Raw genomic sequence first — 20,199 nt, forward strand, 5'->3', positions numbered from 1 at the left:
AACTTCAGAATACGCAGCCACAAATAACTGGGGTAAATTTACTGTTAACGCGATCCGGAGTATCTAAGTTTTAATTCAGTTAAAACTGTCCCAGTGAAAGGTAAATTGACTAAAGGAGTAAATTTACCTCTCAGGAGATCCTTAGTCTCGTAGTCGCGTTAGTAGGATTTGATGATCATATACAACTACAGTGTGTGGGAACTTTAACACTTAAAGCCGCAATATCATCGTGAATAAAAACAATTATAATAATCCTATATTACCCTCTGCATTGTTTACAGCACTAATGTTAGTGTGGCTGAGTAAATGCCTGAAACAAATGATTTAAATCAAAACTTAACAGGGTAATAAATCCTGACTTGTGGGAGACTACCCACTTGGTAATTTACAAGTGTGGCCAAGAATTTGAACTTTTGACTTCTGAGAAAAAAATCCAGCCTCTGAACCGCAAGTCCAGTGTTCAGTGCGGCCCTTGGTGATGCTGCCCCTTTATGTGTATATCGACAAGCCTCCATACATTTCTCATAGCATAAGTTGAATGAAGCTGTAAGAGGATCATTACAGCGAATGGGTTATCATTGTTTAAAATCTCTTGACTTCTTTCCTTGATTATTCCTTGATGCTGTATGGAGAAATTTGATACGGGACGCCTTTTGGGTTTCATTTGATAGAGACTGTTCTATTGGATTTTGAGGCAGCTCTTACTCTCGGAGATCTAGACACTGCACCTTAAACCCATTTTGAAGTTTTGGAGGAAGGGGCACGAGGCAGCGTGGCTGAGTGGTCATCATGTCATACTCGCAATCTGGTGGTTCCACTCAAACCACAAGTTGGAACTGTTTCTTGGTCATAGTAAATTCATTTGTCCACGTATGAAAATAGCCAACTGGTTGCCTCCTACCAGTCGGCGTTGATAATCCTGTTAAAGTGTGTGTTTATTTGGATATTTCCTCCCATAATTATACAATAATAATTGTATAGTTATTATCTTTTTGTTTGAGTGCATTGACTGTAAACAAGCTGAATAGAGTGGACTTCCCTTAAAAACAAACCTTAATCTTTACCTTGGCTAGACATGTAATTTATTATGATGTTCATATAAATGTAAAGTCAATTATTACATTTTATGTTATTAGGTGAAATCTGCAGTTCATACACAAACTGGCAAGTTGTCTGATTGCCTTAGCATTCTTATATATATAAATACACTTTGTTCCTTTACACAGGAATATCATAACAAAGAGGCGTGAATATGAATACCACTTACAGAAGAGAATTGTTCAGAAGGCAGACTTTCTTAGATACATGCAGGTATGCGTGTATACTGTTTAAAGTCATTTTTCCTAAGTGTTAATGTACAGCTGGATTAGTGCTTGATATGCACAACTACAGTATAACTAACTTAAGGCTATTCCTTGGCTGAGGTATTTTAAAAACAATTCAAAGTCATGTGATCTAGGTAAAGGGCTGACAGCTTTTCTTTCAAATTCACAAATCTCATGAAAATGTTACATGTATATCCTGGGATTATCAGGGATTATCTTGTCTAAGATCCCATGAAGTGGGCAGGATCCTGTGTAAGATCCTGTGAAGTGGATAGGATCCTGTGCAAGATCCTGTAAAATGGACAGGACTCTGTGTAAGATCCTATGAAGTGGGCAGGATCCTGTGTAGGATCCTATGAAGTGGGCAGGATCCTGTGCAGGATCCTATGAAGTGGACAGGATCCTGCTTAAGATCCTGTAGGATCCTGTTTAGGATCCTATAGGATCCTGTAAGGATCCTGTTGGATCCTGTATGATCCTTAAGGATCTCAAGCAGGATCCTTTAGGATCTTACTTAGGATCCTGAGTAGGATTTCTACCAGGGATTATAAGATGAAAAGTTGGATGTCTTAAAGTCCTAAAGCTAACTTCCTTATAGGCTTCCTATATAGGTATTATGATAATAATTGTGGTACTATCAGTTAATTCAAAACTTCAAGCCTTGTACTGCACTGTGAGAGGGGACCTGTACTAAACTATTGTCTAACAGTGATCTAAATGTATACATTTTGTATGTACTGTAAGTTAACAATCACAATAATTTTTTTGTCTCCCTGATAATTTGCAGTATGAGATTAATTTAGATATGCTGAAGAAGAAAAGAAAAGTGGTAAGAAATTTTCCAGTATTCAGCTGTAAAAGTTTTTCAAAATGCTATTGAATTTCACAGTTACATTAAATTTTTATGCAAAAAGGATTGTTCAATGTAAAACAGTAGCAGATTATGTGTGCCGGTATTTTCTGCAATGTTTTTGTTACCAAAAAATCTCCTTCAATTTTATCTTTGGTTTAAATTTAATTTCCTTTTATTATGTTTTGGGAGTGGTTATTTTATATTTGTGTGATAATGATTTGAAAGTAAAGGAAATATATTTAAGTAAAGGGAAAAAAAGAACCAAAGCATACATACATGTATGTTAAGAGTTAAAGTATTATTAAACCTTACACTGCATCGTATTGTCCCATGCCAGTGGCTGTGGAAGACAATCATAATTCTTGCATCATTTATTTCCTTGATATTTAGAGACTTGGCATCAAAAGAAACTTGCATGGGGAGCAAATTGTTATGAAAAGAATTCACACACTTTTTCAGGTAGTTCATTATTTTTTTATGATATTAAAGGGTGCAGCACTTAATTTACAATGTGCTTAAGGAAGCACAGGTTAAATTGTCTAAGACTTTCTTGCTGTTGACAGCAAATTCAGGCTAGTGTAGCATAATGAATGAAAGGAGGCTAGGAGACAAAGGAATTTGAGAATTATCAACCTAGGTTAAAACATGTAACCCTGAATTTAATTTTGACTTGTAACATACACATGCACAAATTTAATAAAAATATTTACAACTGTGCATTGTAGAATCCAGTAGAATTAGAGACATGAAAATGTTTGATGAATAAGCCACAACAGACTTAATTGGATTTTAGTACATTTAGATAACAGGAAAGTCATACACATATTCATTTTTAGTATGACCCTCTCATAACTATTTTTAATCTGTTTATTTATTTATTTTGTATTTATTTTTTCTTTTTTTGCAGAATGCATTAAAAAAGTTTGTGGTGAGTATCATAATATTCACAAAATGACATGATTATTATTAGAAAACTACCAACTTTTTATTGAAAACACATTATTTTATTTTATTTTCATTTTTAAAAAAATGCTACACTGTACATGTACATGTATCTGCTCAAAAAGTTTCTTTTTTTTTCTGTTTTAGGGGGACATCAAACTTTGGATCCAGTACATTGAGTTCTGTAAGCACATGGTAAGCTATGTGCATCGTATGTGTTTTTGTAAAATTATAATAATAATAATAATTTGTTTGCATTCATTCTGAGTAATTGAAAAAACAAATGTACGTGTAAATGCACACAGTTGGCTTCTTGATTGCTCACTAAAGGCTGTAGTGCTTTCTTGAAAATATAACAGAGTGGCAAAAGCGATCAAAGAGAACAAAAATGTTGTGAAGCTAAACTTCATGCAGTGTAGGTCTCTTTCCCATGGAACAGAAAAACAGCAGGGCACATTGTGAGTTTCATGGATTATAGAGAACTGCTGACTGGCCACTGAGGCTAATGAATCTTTCAATAAAACAACTTGCTAACTGGGTTGAATTTCTGTTCTTTATAAAGTCAGGTTGGTGATTGGCTTGCGCACATTAATTTGTTCAAGTGCAATGCTAATACAGGTGTAGGCTGTTTCTTGATCTGAACCTTCAATCAAACAAGCCAAAATTTCCCAAGTCCCTGAATGTTATAATTTGGTCCTTGCTCCGGCAGTAGTGAAAAAGATATACCTGAGGTTAATCGTACGTAACAAAGTGCAGTATAGACTAAAGCATGCTGGGCTGAATTTGCCTTCACTATCCTGCTGCCTTACAAGACCTGTATTTTATTTTGTTTTTAGGGAAGCACAAAAATGCTTGGCAAAGTTTTTGCCAGAGTCCTGCAATACCACCCAAACAATCCAAGTTAGTGTTTTTCATTAAAAAATATATAGCCTAGTGCCCCATGCATGGATTTGTTTCAGGTCAAGATCAAATTCAGGTAAAGATAACCTAGGTTGATTCTCAATTTACTTTGTCTCTTAGCTAAAAATGTACTCCTAATTATTCATGAACTAGGACTAGAAGGCAAAGGAAATTGAGAATCAACCAAGGTTAAAAAAAAGTTATTAAACATATATTTATTTCTGACCTGTAGCATTTTCACTGATGAAATTTCAGACAGCCATGTGAGTGTTTTATTGGTAAATAAATACACATACATGTACACTGTACATGTACACTGTACATGTAGTAGCAGCAGAACTGACAGGAAATTCATTCAAAATGCTGGTATTATGTGTTGCACAAGACATTGCCAAAGCATAAAAAAGTGTGAACGACCACAGAAATTACTTACTGATGACACATCACTATGGCCCAGATCTGGTTAGCACTTCTCATGGTTGAAAATTTGCCTCATGCAATCAGTATGAAATTTCTGCATTTGTTCTTCAGACGTCATTTTGTGGGAAACCAGTATTGGCCTTTTTCTCAGGCCAAAATAGACATGGTAAAATTTTGAGGCTTTTAAGGGTTCTCAATAGAATCCGGTACCCGGTGATTGCTCGCCGCCTACTTTAGAATTTGTAGCCAATTACTTTGCATTCTATTTGCTGCTTTTTCCTCCCTAGTTTACAGCCCCTCCATTTGTCACATCCGCCTACTTAAGGTTGAAGAGACACCTCCTTCAAATCCTATTGAGAACCCTTTATAATAATGATATCAAATTATTGATGCAACATGTCAGTAATTACCATCACAGAGAGCATGTGAACTGGGGGTAGACACTAAGTCCTAGACACCTGATGTCACCGGGAACTTGCTGTCAGAGGAAGACCATTCGGCAAAGCTCACAAGCTGTGCTTAATGGAATTGAATAATAAGAATCATTGTTTAGGTCAGCATTAGATGTTCATGTGCGTAGGATTCAAACACTGTTTCCCTTCAGTCTCTCTTCCACTGTCACAAATCAAACTGGGAAGTGAGAAAACTACAGCAGTGCTGTATAAGTATACTAAAAAAATTCATGTACCAGTGAATTTGAATTAAAATAGCAGTAAGTGTTATTTTTGTTACTGTTGCTAATTTTATCAAGACCTGTGGATAATGGCTGCAAAGTGGGAATTTGAAGACAACAAGAACATTCCAAACAGCAGAACTTTGTTACAAAGAGGACTTCGAGTGAACCCATCATCAAAACAACTTTGGCTGGAGGTAAATAAAACTCTTAATAATAATAATAATTATAATTGTTGTACAAGTGTACAAGCAGTATGTGTAGTTAACCTAACAGGGTATTTGCAGTTAACTAGGCTCTTTTGTTCTCCCATTAAAGAGGCATTGATAAGGTTGTTAAATTTTGTATAATGAGAAAATGACTCCAGGGGTGTATTTTAAGTTTGGACCGGAAGAATGTGGTCGTAAAAATAACCAGGTAGTTACATTTTATTGAGGAGGTGCCTGTAAAGGCTACGCATGTTCCTCTGTTCTGACCCATCAAGGCAGCATTGAAAAGCGGCTGCAAAATATTGTCAGCCTCCTGACCTTAAGTCGAACTAATGAAACTGCAAGTGTTTACAACTATTGTTTTAAAGTCTCCCAAAACAAAATCTGCACTCAGGATATTTAACTCCCTGCCTACCAGAGTCAAATACAAAGTACACCCACCAACCGGCAGCCATTTCTTGACGACCGGAGTTCATTTATTCAAGACAACTCGAACAACTGGGCTGTTGGTGATTTCGTTTGTCTCTTGTCAATCAGGATGTATATAATTATACGCCTGGGTCGCTGAATGACCTCAAACATGATGTACACTGTATATATATGAACGTGTACGTCCTTGGTAGGCAAGGGGTTAATTTTTTCCACTTGTAAATTAATGACTGTTTTATTAGCAACAATGAGTCCTGGACTCATAAGAACTGCTTTAATTTTTTCACATCGACCCTTGATGGTAACATCAATTTTTTAGGTATCATACGTGTATTAGAGAATAATTTTTGATAATTTTAATTACATTCATGGTCTTTTTATTTCAGTATTTCAGAATGGAGCTTCTACATGTTGAAAAAGTAAGTAAACTGGTGTAAAATGAATGTGTAATGTACTTACAGTAGGTCCATAGTTCACATTTTACCCTTCACCTCCAATAATGTAATGCAAGTTTTTTTCTATTGTTTCTTTAATTTTAGTGTTATGCTTTATTTTGCTTTGCTTAGTATATTTTTTCCTAAATGTTGAGTTCCTTTTATTATCATTATCATTATCATTATCATTATCATTATTATTATTTCTCAGATTCATAAAAGAAGAAAAATTCTGGGATTGGATGACCAGGAAGAAACACAGGAGTCACTGGTAAATTCTTGTACAATCTTCAAAATTCCTTAATTGAAACTGAAGGGATTTATGTAAGGATTTAAATGTTTATTGTTATTTTGAGTGAGTAAGTCTCTTGCTAAAACATGACTGAAATTCCTTTTGTTTTGACTTGTTGGCGTATTAGTTTTTACAGTGCATTTAAGTTACCGGTATTTTCACGTGGCAAAACTTTTCTGTAATTAAATACACTGTACGTCATCTACATGTACAGTTTACATTTTAAAAAGAGAATCAATTTCATGTGTTCAGATTGTATTGTATTTGCGGGCAACTGCAAAAACAAAAAAATCTTGCATTTGATTTTTTGTTTTTAATTAATTGTGAATAAACCTATAACCCTTATTTTTTTATAGTACATGTCAGAGTGTAACAGATTATTATTTTATCATTTCATCTACCTCTTTTCATCCCATTTTGTGTTACAGTACTCCAGGGTTTCATTTGATTTTACCCTTTTTTCACTCAGGAAGAAGAAAAAGTGAGTCCAGAGTTCTTGGCTGGAAAAGTTCCTGAAATAGTTTACCAAAAGGCAATTCAATGTATACCAGGTATGTGAAGTGTTTAAGATTCTTACTGGCTTATTCCATACAGACAGGTGTTTAATATCCAGCTTTTGTTTCATCTTACAGGCTACATTTATCATTAATATTACTTAGAGATAAAACCTGAGTGATGCATTTTTTTTCTTCATTATTTATTTTCTAAATAAGTTAGTAGTTTTTTTATAATGATGGATAATGTATATATATTTTTTGGCCATTACTTTGTGTAGTTTAAGGGACAGTTATAACATAAACCTTCCTGCTGCATAAGTAATTAATTAAATCTTTATTTTTGGTTATTTTATTTTATTATTATTACTTTTTTACTTTCTTACTTGCAGATGATATAGAATTCAGAGTGTCTTTTATTGAAGTTTATCGCCTCTTTGAAGATACAAAACAAAGTTGTGATTTGGTGTATAACAGGTAAAAGTTTGACTATATTTTGCATTTCTTATTTCTTCATTTACCTTCCCTGGAGAGAATTGCACCAGTTTTATCAGGTGAACTCTCCATGAATTCCCCTCGCAGGGATGAAATGAATTTTTCTTACTAGGAAGGACATACATGTATGTCCACTTAGGAGAAAATTTCAGGCGGGCAAACTAGAAAAGTTATTATAGACATACATTACATGTACATTTATATTGACTTATTCATTTTGTTAAGTACTATGTAAATCTTTTGCTTGAAAATGACATTCTTTGCCCGTTCTTCATATCCAGTGACAGATATATGTAACATTTTTGTCAGACAGTAAGCAATTTTTATTGTCGGATTGTCCAATGACTGACTTTTATTGCAGCTCTGTTGTAGATTATAAAGATGCTTGCGTTATTGGCAGTAGTACAGTTGTAGCTCTGCCTCACGACTGAAATTGGCTCTGATTCACATCTTTTTTTATTCTTTGCAGCTTAGTAGAGGACTTTCCTTCGTCAGAAGAAGTCTGGAATTTAGTGGCCCGTCGACCCATTGATGAAAGGAAAAGTGAAGTAAAGAAAGGAATGACAGAAATAACAGGTTTGCAGATTTGCTAACTTACCACTGTTCACCTGTACTGTATGTTAGACAAGAATGTGGTGCATGTACCTTTCATTATGCCTAGTCGGTACGTATGCCAATTCTCCCTAATTAATAGATATTTCATATGAAGTTTTTTTTTGAGTTATGAAATTAACTTCTTATCACGTCTCGTTAAAAACAAAGATCACAAACAGAGGTTTCATGTACGATATCATTGATGATCTGTAAATAACGTCATGTGATCACCAGTCCATGAGACTTGACTTTTTTATTTTTACTGTAACCCACCTAATGATGGTATAAAAAAAAATCCATTGGCAGGGCTCCATTTTCGAAACATGGGAAAAGCATAATATTTTGTTCGAGCTACGGGATCTGGGGCCCACTTCTCGAAAGTCCCGGTAACTTTTCGGGCCCGAAATCAAATATTCAAATCAAAATATAAAGAATAAAAATGCGTGACCTGACTAGCAAACTACTCCATTTTGTTTCATTAACTGATAGTTTTATCATGTTAGATGCAAAACTATTGAGAAACTATTGAGCCCCTGGTTGGCTAAGGACTGAGACATTGTTGCTGATGGAATTGTCTTTCAGTTTAAGCACGCAAACTAAAATTAATTGTCAGGATGCCGAAACTGAATTTGCTTCTTAAAAGCAAGAAAATGTTTTTGATTCCAACTAAAAACACTCTCACTTGCTTCAAAAGACATAATCAAATGTTTTCTAGATTAGCTTCATCAGACGAAAAAAATAGAGAGATTTTAATCGTGTTTAAGGCAGACGGTATACGACAAACAATAGCTTAAAGTTGCTCATTTATTTAATTAGGATAATTATAAGCAGATAAAAACGGTGCAAAATAAATCTCATACGTGATCAGGTAAAAAACCTTATTGCATCACTACTTCTATTTTTGCAAAGATAAAATCAACAGTATGCTTACAACCAAGCAAGATTATAATGGTTGTAGATGCAGGTCCCATTGTGGCAACAAGGATGTTATTGTGAATGATAAGAAAGTATCTATGACCGCTACAGGTAGTTTAAGTGTTGCGCGCAGCACAGCAGTCTGCAAAAAAAACTACGCCGGGATCATTTTTCACAGATAGTCAGTGGTGTGAGCTGGAAGCAGAGATGAACAAGTTATTTCAGGATGCTGTGGAGAAGGTTCCAACAGGTTAAAATGATTTCTTGCATTCTTCGTTATCTTGTCGTATTATACACGCGTACATGTGCGTGTTACTCCCACCGTGGTTTAGATGTCTCGCTTAGAAAGGGAAACGGCTCTTGTGTGTTTGCTTAACCTGTGTTACCGTTGACATATTCTCCCTCTCTCACTCTCTCTCTCTCTCTCTCCGCAGAGGCTTCCTTTGGGTAAAGATTAGAAAAAAGTAAGCGCGCGGTGGACGATGGGAATTGGAAAAGGCGGGAGCCTCTCTTGCTCTCTTTCCCCTTCCCCTCGTCCTTCGCGCGCTTTCTTTTTCCCTCTTCCCAGCCTCCTTACTACACAAAGAGCTCTCTGCGGAGGAAAGAGATATTAGGGCCTTTTATACGAGGAAAAATAAGACGCGTCTTTCATTCAGAGACGCGTCCTAAATAAGACGCAAACTATCCCGTATAAACGGCACATTAAGACGCGACTTAGCAAAGACGCGTCTTATCGAAGAACAGGTTTTAGGGGCTGTTCTTAGATAAGACGCGTCTTACCTAAATTTCAGACGAAATGTGCCCTTTATACGGGATAGTTTGAGTCTTATTTAGGAAGCGTCCTATGTAAGACGCGTCTCATTTTTTCCCTTTTAAACGGCCCTTTTGTCCTGTTAAAAAACCCTGAAAGACAGTCCTTTAGGACCTGTTTACATGGAGGTGGGGGACCCCAGGAAGGTGAGGTAACCTGCTTAGGTGGGGTAACCCGCCCGTCCATATAATCTCTCATTTTGATGGGATCACGTTTACATGTTAAGTGGGGTAACCCGCTACATGTTACCACACCTACCTGGGGTCTCCCACCTTCATGTAAACAGGCCCTAAGTGCCCCTGATAACATCGCAATTTCACGCGTTGTTGGGGCAAGGTGTTGAGGGCCGTAACTCACTTTTGTTGTTTTGTCACCAGATAAAATGTGGGAGTTGTACATCAAAGCTTTTATGGAATTGCTGGGTGATAGTTCCACAAAAGAAGCAAAAAGAGTAGGCTCATAATTTCCATTATAGTTATGTTGTTACATAAACTGATTAACTGAACAAAAACACATGAATCATTTGTACAGTTGTGAATTTTTTTCTTGCTTGAAATCAGTGTAATTGTGTAGCGCTCAGAAGACATTAGAGTGTTTTTCGGTGGTGGTTGGAACAAAGCGTTGCCAAATTTAAAACACATAGCAAGACCTTTAGGCTCCTTCCACGCGTATCCGGCAAATTTTTCTTTGCGGATTCAAAAATTTCCCGGCCACACCTCTGATCGGGATTCACTCTCAGTTCGTCAGCTATTATATGTAAAGCGATCTTCGGCTGATGCAAAACTTTTTTCGCCATTCTCCTTCAATTATTGTTTTGCAGACAAAATTGCCCCACCAAGCACTAGTTCGCTCGTTTAACTTGTTTACTGCGTCTTCCAATTTGTCCGTCCGACATGGAATCAAGCCTCAGAATGGCATGCCGCCGTTTGGCATAACTGAATTGTGCAGTAATCACAGCTAGGTTTAACTGCACACACGTTAGAAGACTTGAAACTAAAGTCCAAGAAGTAAAGAAAGATAACATTGCGCTCGGCGCCATCTTGAATATTCAGGGTAAACAACTGGCCGGGGGTCCTGGAAAGCCGATTAGCACTAATCCAGGATTAAATCTCGCTAATCGCCGAATACATTTTGTCCCACGATTAGATTCTGTTCCTGAAAGTATGATTAACCTTAATCTAGGAATAAACTAAGTGTTAATTTTAACCCACCTAGCGAGGTCGATTAAGTCACTAATCGGGGGAATACGTTTGTAAAAACAAACAAAATGGCGGACTTACCGTTGCCACAAATACGTGAAAAAAAGTTCCGACAGCAAGAAATTGATTTCGAAATTGATGTAGACCTCTTCACTTTCCGCCATTTTCCTTTACTTCACCCGTGCCTAAACATTTTTCGCGCCATATTTTTTAAAAGCAATCATCCCAAAACCTAGTCAAACCGGTTTATTTTAACACTAATCTCGGATTAGTTAATCGTGGGCTTATTTCGCTTTCAGGAACTCCTTTTTAACCCACGATTAGTTATCCGAGGAATAGAAAATTAATCGTGGATTTGACGCTAATCGGAGGATAGTTTAATCGGCTTTCCAGGAACCGGGGCCTGGGCTCGATCTTGTTACGTCACTGGATAAAAGAATATCTGAATTCAGCGTCCACTCGATTCCTGATTCATAGCGTATTCAAAAATTTCCGCACTGGAGAGCGGATTCAAAAAGTTGTATGGATTCACCAATACGTGTGGACAGAAGCCAAAAATATCCGGATACCGGACAGCCTTAAAAGCGCCAGTTTAAAAACGCAGTTCCCTTTGTTGATACAATTCCGCGTGATATTTCCCTTCGTTTTTCAGGCTCGAGGGAAACTGATTTAACATATTGGCAAGGTTAAAATACCATAGGTTAAGATAACAGGGTTATACTTTTTTGTTCTGTACGCTTATAAGTTAACATGCAGCTAATTTTTCTTTAATGAACTATTGTTCCGTTCGCCCTTTAGTTCATTAAGTATTGTTTTCCTCAGCTCGGAGAAAATTATACCCAAAAAATAACAAGCTTTTTATTTTCTTTTGCTACATAGCGAGAAAAAACTGTGTTACAACTTTTTACAGCGGCAGACAGCAATAACCATTTAACAGAAGAACTTTACAGGTCATGGGTAAGTCATATATTTAGTTTGGTGTCAATTGCAAGAAACGATACAACCAGTGTACCGTGGGTACCCCAGTGGGTCGGGTTGCCGCTAGGGACTCAGGCGCTCATTCGAAAGACATCATAAATATTAAAATTTCTTATGTTTTTACATCTCTACAGGTTGGTGTTTTGCTTCAAACAGATAAAACGAAGCAAGCATTATCAGTGTGTAAAAAAGGAACTGAGCGGTTTAACTCATCAGTGAGCTTATGGAGTGAATACCTGAGATTGAAAGTTATAAATAAGGGTAACGACTTAGTCTTTGGGTTATTTTTTCATTCAATAGTTTCTATGTAAGGTCGCCATTTTTTTGGTCATAGTCTGACTGTTCATTTCACTGTCCATGTACATGAACAGGATCACAAAGCTTTTATTAATATATAAGGCTCACGGCCACAGCACTCAGCTCATTTTTAAACTAACTGGTATCTTTCGATAGTGCTTTAATATAAGCCAGTTAAGATATCTTCTGTCCTCTTGGACCTCTACGATGGTGGGGTGATAACTTTCGGTTGCACCCGTGTTAAATTAGGTTGGTTTATTTGGTTTCAGTTTTTGTTCTTGGTAATATCTGTCCCTTTATTTACAGGTAAAATCGCGGACATTCAGAATCAATTTTCTTCTGCTATCAAAAATGTGGAGCCTAAGGTAAAAAAATATTATTGGAAACCCTGCTCTCTAAGTCTTTTTAAACTACAGTGGGACTCCGTTAATACGGTCACCTATGGGTCCAAAAAAATTAGCCATATTAACGGGGTTGCCGTATTACCGGGGGAGGGTCAGATTTAATAGAGAGCTTAAGATTGAGGTTTTTATCGGCATTTCCCGCAAGCCGCGAACGTCAAGAAGTCACGTGACCAGGGCCTTGCCGTCAGGTTTGCGGTTTGAGGTTCACGTTTGTACGGCTAGACTACGCTCCAGAGATAAGTGATTTACCGCAAGGTTTTTTGTACCCTACAACATCACAATCACACGTTTGAGAAGAAATACGACTTTTTAGAACTCTTTTGCTTATTGATTATAGAATTCTACTTCAAAAAACTTAATTTTGAAGTCAATTTCTCAGCTAAAATAGGAGTAAGACTGGTAAGAGGATGAATGAAAGCGAGCGAGAGCTTACTCGTAGGCTATAGAAACTTCTATCCTGATCAATAAACACTGACTTTTGACCGAAGAAGTAGTGCTGCTTATAGCAGCTGAACAAATACTAGCTGGGCGACTGGCTTTAAACCCAGGACTCGAAGAAAGTTTCGTCGTGTCCGGCGTCCGGGACAGATTTTCCGCCTCCCTGGGCAAGTAAAAGCTCGCTTGCGCAATGGGCAAAGGACCGGACAAGTCATCTTGTACTTAATTAATTAACCAAGACAAACAAGTAGTAACCACGGTAAAGCAAAATGTAAGACTTTAAGGACAAGCTGGAAATCAAGCGGTTTTATATATATATATATTTTTTTTTTTTGCTCCCTGTAAAACTTGTAAAAGAACAGGGTTTTCCTCTTTTTTAACGGGAGGATCTCTATTCTCGTTAAGGAATCGCTGCCACTGTGGAATCTCTGGCTAGATTGGTGTATCGAGAAAAATCCAGATGAAGTTAGGGCTGTGTTTGAAGTAAGTGTTTTTAGAATTGTTGACACATAACTTTATTTGTGCGGTTAGAATCATTTATTGTGCACCGTCATGTTGGGTCGATAAGTGCAGTCAGTCCTTTCCCGGGCTGGGTGGGTTATCTTTAAGGAGAGATCTCAATATAGAAATAACCTTATGATCCTCCATCAGTTGTCGTAATGGCAACCTGTAGACAGTGTATCAGTACCAAAATATCTGACCAACTCTAGAAGGAGTCCGATTTATAGGATTGTTCATAAACAGAGAGTGGACTGCATAATAAAGAATCACTTTTCTTTATTTTTCTCTTTTGATCTTCGGTTTTAATCTTCTCAGTCTTCGTTGCAATCTTGTGTTGACGTGAGTTCCCCAATGAAAGAAAAGTATGTTGAGTGGACAGTGAAGTCAAAAGGAATAAAGAAAGCCAGAAAACTTTATAAAAGGTAAGATTATCGTGCTCTGTGTTTACAGTCAACTCTCTCTAAGACGGACACCTCTGGGACGGGCACTAAGTGTCCATCTTAGAGAGATGCCCATCATATAAAGAGTCAAATAAAGGAAATAAAGAAAGGCTGGGACCAACTCTAGTTGTCCGTCTTATAGAGAGTCAAATAAAGGGAGTAAAGAAAGGTGGGGACCAACACTAGGTGTCCGTTTAACAGAGGTGTCCGTCTTATAGAGAGTCAAATAAAGGGAGTAAATAAAGGCAGGAACCAACTCTAGGTGTCCGGTTTACAGAGGTGTCCGTCTTACAGAGAGTCAAATAAAGGGAGTAAAGAAAGGCAGGGACCAACTCTAGTTGTCCGTCTTATAGAGAGTCAAATAAAGGGAGTAAATAAAGGCAGGAACCAACACTAGGTGTCCGTTTTACAGAGGTGTCCGTCTTATAGAGAGTCAAATAAAGGGAGTAAAGAAAGGCAGAAACCAACGCTAGGTGTCCGTTTTAGAGAGGTGTCCGTCTTCTAGAGAGTCAAATAAAGGGAGTAAATAAAGGCAGGAACCAACTCTAGGTGTCCGGTTTACAGAGGTGTCCGTCTTACAGAGAGTCAAATAAAGGGAGTAAAGAAAGGCAGGGACCAACTCTCGGTGGCCGTTTTTCATTTGATTTTTTTTTTACGACAGAGATTGCAGCGAACACGAAGCGCGGGGGGATGAGCCTCGCTCTTTGTAATGACATTCACGTCCGATTTGCTTGTTCATCGAATTAAAATATAACAAAACAGGGGGCCATGAACAATATAAATGACGGCAAACTGTTGCAAAATATGTATTGGGTGAATTTGGTACCTATAGATCAAAAACCTGTATCCCTGGATAAACATGGATAACTTTGCTTCTGATGGGTGAAAATGACATTAATTTCATCTTGTTTTCTCTATAGATTAGAGGTCTAGAATTAAGTCGATGAAAATATTACAGGTTAGATATTCTGTTGAGTAATTTTTTGTCTTCTCTTTTCTGTAGGCTCAGTCAGACACCACCCGTGGAAATTTCCTTCTTTCAAAAATGCATCGAGCTGGAACTCGAACAGGTGAGTGAGAAAGAAACACCAAAGTTGTTGCAAAAAATGTTTCCTCTTTCTTTTTATCTTTTTTTTTTTTTAACTACTGTCACATAGAAAGCCCTGCTGAAGAAATCTGCAGTGCTTCGCAACTGTCTGTGAGCTCATTAATGTCATTTTAACCTCACCCTTATGTGTCAGTCTTTGCCCTTCTTAATTCTAAATACGCGATAGATAGCGGCTGTCCAGTGGGTAGGTAAAGTAGACCAGTAACCGGCTTTCAGTACCAAGGGTGCTTGCCAATAGGCAAAATACTTGAGAAATCCCAAATGTAATCATTGTTAGGGCTTGCAAAGGGCATGCCTCATTTTTATTGTCCCAGTAACGAAATTCGTTCCCGAACTCAAAACTTCAAACTGTACTATTAGCCCTTTAAGGGAAACGATTAATAGAAACCTATTGCATCGTCCACTTGATGTAGGTGTGACTGTTAGGTAGCGGTGGAAATTTATTCCCTTCCCCTCGACAATGTTCTACTGGCAAAGGACTGTACGGCTATTTAAAGGCGACCAGGTTGTCTGATTTTCAGTGCATTAATTGCTGTTATCTTTTGTTTTCTCAGGACGAGCTGAGTTTAAAGCGTGTCCGTAGTCTGTACGAGACAGCGGTTGATCATTTTGGAACATCTCATCCTGGTAAGCTCGTTTTATAATTTTGTCATATACCTCATGGCGGTAAGCCATATAGTCACTCGCGTATACCTCATTTTCTCTTCCATTTTGAGGTTGCGAATTGAACATCTTTTGTAATGTTTTGACCCGTGACGGTGTTATTCCAACGAATGCCCTTGAAAGTGGAGAACGTGTAGGTTTCTCTGATGGTCATGGAGCACGAAGGGAACTTTTCCTCAATTATTGAATTTAACAGCGTGCGTGTTTTGTGTTTTGCAAATAATTGTTCCATAAATAGGATGACGCTGGACTTGTTTTCGAGTAACTTCGAGAGCTCAGCGCGCCTCTTTCCTAAACTGTCTAGAAACTACTTCGATCCTTACGCCTAATTTAAATAGTTTTAAAAGCTTTTCGTTACGCTTTTTCACTTAAGTTTGTTTTTGTCTGTCGTAGTTTTTATACGAACACCGAATACGCCCCCAAACACCAGGGGATCTCGTACGCCAGATTATACGACTACTCGTTTTGTCTGAAGTGTACGTACGTAGTTTCCTTCCTTTGATTCTGACATCCTGTCTCGTGCTTTATCTGATAAGACATAGATTGACGCCACGTGAAACTTCTGAGACAAATTAAACTAGGTCACGTTCCACTCAGGTGCGTTTTTTTTGTCGTGTGATAAAACTTAACTGAGGACACTTGGCAATATTTCGGTCCCCGCTTATCGACTCTCAACCACTGAACTGAAGAAAGCAAAAAACGGAAGAAGTAAAAGAGAAAAAACAAAACTATTTCTAGCTCCAAGCTGCGCTCGTGAAGAGCAGTATCTATATTGTATCTATATTCCAGTTTAACTTTTGAGTCTAAGGTTTTAGGTCTTCCAGTGCGGCGATGTAAGTAAAACGAGAAGCGTTTTTCCCGTTATGGCGTCTTTAACCATGCTATGAGATGTTTGCTTTTAAAGAAATTCATCAGGCTAAAAATTGTCAAACAGTAATACTTTAACTCAAAACCAGTGATAATGACATAAAAGCTTTGCTTGTTTGTAAGAAAGATGAACGTGTTTGTACCAGAGTAAAAACTATTGAACATTTTTTGTGCCAACCGAAGTAGTACGTTTCCTTGGTGTTCTTTTGATGCGGGAGTCATAGGACTCGGCATAAGCACTTGTGAGCTTTGTTGCTAGTTTTTCTATTCGTCTCTGCAAGGTGCTTTAAACTGTTTATTCGGTGAAAGTAATCCGCCAAATTCTTTCTATTCATATCAAAGCTATAGAAAGGTTTTTCCCAGAAGTGCTGTGTTTCACTCATGTTTTTATAGTTCTTTTTCTAACTTTTGTGTGTACAATGGGCGTGTCAGTCTTTTTGTGGAGCTGAAATTCTAGAACCTGCTGTACCATTCCGCAACCATTCAGCGATTACTCGTTCCATTTTCTTGTGCATCAAGAGCGGCTCCGGCCAGCTCCTTCCGGCCGTCTCGCCTTTCGACCCAAAACATAAGCAAACCATAGAGCAAACTTTATTGATATGACTGAAACAAATATATTGTTTGTGAAAACATACAGTTATTGTTTTTTCCATGAAATTACGTCGTAAGTTATTTTTGTCTTATGGGGCCGTCAGAGGTGCAGAAAAGTGGAGCAATGTTTTTGTACATATGTCTCCTGGATTTCACAAATTTGGATGTCCCGAATTGGAATATAACTAATGAGACATATAACCGAAGAGGATTTTGCGTTTTCACTTAAATCTATAAATAATCCTGTTGCGTTTGGAAACGTTTTTAGAAAATCCAACAATAGATTTTGACCACAAGGCATTTAATTAGCAGGGGTTTTTATGTTTTAAAAGACCGGCAAGTTTGCCATGCCATTGAAAATAAATCTTGAACGTGATTTGCGCTTCCAGTTCAAGAGCGTTTACGATAGTGTAGTAAAAAGTCAACGCGAACATTTTCTTTTTTGAAAGAGAATTAAAAAACGCATGTGACTTTAAGTGCTCGATCGAACAAGTGTTTTTTAAGAAATTTGGTTTGCATTTGTCGATTGGTCAATGAATCTTTCATCTTTGTGGCTCACAAAATTACAGAAATAAATTTTCGCACGATAGTCATAACAGACTTCTTCAAAGTAAGTCTAAGTTTATTATCTCAGCCGCCATGACGCCCCTAAACTAAGCGCTGTTTTCCTCGAGTAACAGACTACAAATTGGATAAATTCAAGGGATTTTCATATGAGAAAATTACAAAGCGAACTGTACAGTAGGAAAGTGCTGCTCGTTACTTTTGATCCGCAGACTCAACAAAGAAAGAGCGTATCATATGGCGAAGTATTCGTATTCCGGAATAGGCAAAGTAAGAACAACAATTTGGAGATAAATTTGTTTCTAGAAGGAGTGATGGTAGTGGAGATTTTCGTCCACTGAGAAGCTACGAGTCACTAAAAACTGGTGCAAAGTTTCAAAAAGAAAATGAAGGTTTTTCGTTCTACCTGGGTCTTGAATTTCCCCACGAGCGCGAAATTTGACGAAGAATTTGTCGACGTTGAAGCGCTCGCTCTTTTTCGAGAGAAGTATGTCGTCCGTCTCCCTTTGACAATTTTTTTTATTTTTTAAACCGATTACTGTAAGGCGCTTGCTTTGCTTACAGTGCTTTCCGTCTTGTTGTTACAAAAATAATATTTTTGAGCTTAACATTAATCTTCGTTATGACTTGGTCGGCGTAAATCGAAGGAGAAATAAACTCTGCTTTATCTTTCATTTCGTTGAATTTTTGTTGACTGGAGCTTTTGTCATTTACGTGACCTAACGATAGTTTGTGCTCCTGAGTGAACCGTGCCTTAAAACAAAGTCATATTATTATTAGCTAACTTTCCACCTACCCCTCCCCTAATCCAACGTTAATACTGAGTTCTCAATTGGGGCAAAATGTCGGTTTAAGGGAGGGGTAGGTGCGGTAATTTCCTAGCGTCTTAGACTGATCCAATTATTGCAATTAAACAAATCAAGAAAAAAACAATGCAAAAACAAGGCAAAAAAAAACAATGCAACCGCTATAAGTGCTGCCAAAAACTCAACCGGAAAATTGGCTTCAATCTCTGAGGTGTTAACCACCTGTTAGTCACGGAATGTTTTTAACTGGTTATCACTTAAGTTTTTTGTAGGACTATTATATGTCATGACATAAGCGAGTTCACTCCGGCGCAGAAAACTGCGCTTAAATCATTGAATATAGCGATTGTTAATCGATTACTCATTTCACTTCTGGGTTGCTTTATAAAAACATAAAAAGTTGTTCCAAAGAAGTTTCTAGTTTGGGTGAAGTGCTATTTTTTGACCATTCAATTGAAATCCCTTTAGCTGTATTTTTACTTGGCACTGATTTTTTTTCTGCGGCTTCTAAAGATTTTTAATGCACTGGTTTTTGTTGCTGGTGGTGGTGTTGTTTTGGGGGGGTGGGGGTGGGCGGGCGGTGGAGCATAAATTCAAGTTTGTTACCTCTGGGAGTTAATTGTCTAATACTGGGTGCGTTACATTTTCTTTCAACAGATCTATGGTTGGACTATATTCGTTTTGAGCTTGATCACCCTGATAACAAGGCAAGTACCACAGGAGAGCTGTACTGGCGTGCTACCAAGTGTCTTGAAGGACAATATACTGAGAAGTTTGTGGGTCTTCACTCCTTACTGCAGGCAAGGCGGGTGTAGAAACATCAACACGCCTTTCTTTCATCATACTAACTTAAACGCAACTATTCCCAAACAAACGCAACACATGAACAGGTTGTTTAGCGTTTTGTAGAAGAGCAGAAGTGATTTTGAAATAAACGAAATTTTAGTTTTGTTAGTTTGTGTGTTTCCGTGTTTGCTATGTATTGGGTCTATATTCATAGTGCAAAAATTCGCATTTTTTTCTTTTAAGAGATGTGATCCATTGTTTAGATTTTCTCTTTGCTAACAGAAACCAGCTCTTCGAAAGCCTGTTGACGCTAACGGTGGCTAAACCGAGACTAGGGATAAATGTCAATCCAAGTTATTAATGGTGTTTTTACTGCCAATTCCCTTTGAATTACTTAACAACAACCAGAGGTTGTAGACTGAAGAAAAAAAATCATCATACGTATTTGCATTGTAAATGTGTAGATTATCAAGGTAGATGCGGATAACCTACAATGGCTAATACCCGACGTCACTGCCCGAATAATCGCCCAACAGACCACCCGCCATCGTTACTGCGACTGCGCGATTTTTGGGGAAATTCCTGGTGCCTTTATGTTGAATTTTAGTCACTCAGACTTGAATTTATTTTCTCCTCGGGCATACGTCGTATTTAAGACTAAGGGAAACGTTCTACATCTCCATTTATCGGTTACAATCCTCCTCAGTCGATCTTGTCTCTACTTTTCTCATTTTGGCCGCGATTATCTACTGCAGCTTGCATGTCTCTCGT

At 37.6% G+C, this 20,199-nt stretch overlaps 1 protein-coding gene across 1 annotated transcript in view; it reads left to right on the forward strand.

The window, feature by feature from the left end:
* The window catches only part of LOC140940423 (U3 small nucleolar RNA-associated protein 6 homolog), a 19,850-nt gene extending 258 nt beyond the window's left edge, over positions 1 to 19,592 (forward strand). The window contains exons 2-23 of the mRNA XM_073389393.1: positions 1,227 to 1,311; positions 2,113 to 2,154; positions 2,569 to 2,637; positions 3,086 to 3,106; positions 3,268 to 3,315; positions 3,957 to 4,020; positions 5,192 to 5,310; positions 6,138 to 6,170; positions 6,397 to 6,456; positions 6,947 to 7,028; positions 7,364 to 7,448; positions 7,936 to 8,042; positions 9,154 to 9,225; positions 10,164 to 10,237; positions 11,865 to 11,942; positions 12,098 to 12,224; positions 12,567 to 12,625; positions 13,508 to 13,585; positions 13,919 to 14,025; positions 15,047 to 15,113; positions 15,706 to 15,778; positions 19,300 to 19,592. Coding sequence (XP_073245494.1) covers positions 1,227 to 1,311; positions 2,113 to 2,154; positions 2,569 to 2,637; positions 3,086 to 3,106; positions 3,268 to 3,315; positions 3,957 to 4,020; positions 5,192 to 5,310; positions 6,138 to 6,170; positions 6,397 to 6,456; positions 6,947 to 7,028; positions 7,364 to 7,448; positions 7,936 to 8,042; positions 9,154 to 9,225; positions 10,164 to 10,237; positions 11,865 to 11,942; positions 12,098 to 12,224; positions 12,567 to 12,625; positions 13,508 to 13,585; positions 13,919 to 14,025; positions 15,047 to 15,113; positions 15,706 to 15,778; positions 19,300 to 19,457 — 1,708 coding nt within the window. The 3' untranslated portion in view covers positions 19,458 to 19,592. The remainder of the gene's footprint in view (positions 1 to 1,226; positions 1,312 to 2,112; positions 2,155 to 2,568; positions 2,638 to 3,085; positions 3,107 to 3,267; positions 3,316 to 3,956; positions 4,021 to 5,191; positions 5,311 to 6,137; positions 6,171 to 6,396; positions 6,457 to 6,946; positions 7,029 to 7,363; positions 7,449 to 7,935; positions 8,043 to 9,153; positions 9,226 to 10,163; positions 10,238 to 11,864; positions 11,943 to 12,097; positions 12,225 to 12,566; positions 12,626 to 13,507; positions 13,586 to 13,918; positions 14,026 to 15,046; positions 15,114 to 15,705; positions 15,779 to 19,299) is intronic.
* Positions 19,593 to 20,199: the final 607 nt, after the last annotated feature.

This window comes from Porites lutea, chromosome 6, assembly GCF_958299795.1.
Source record: "Porites lutea chromosome 6, jaPorLute2.1, whole genome shotgun sequence".
Classification (NCBI taxonomy): Eukaryota; Metazoa; Cnidaria; class Anthozoa; order Scleractinia; family Poritidae; genus Porites; species Porites lutea.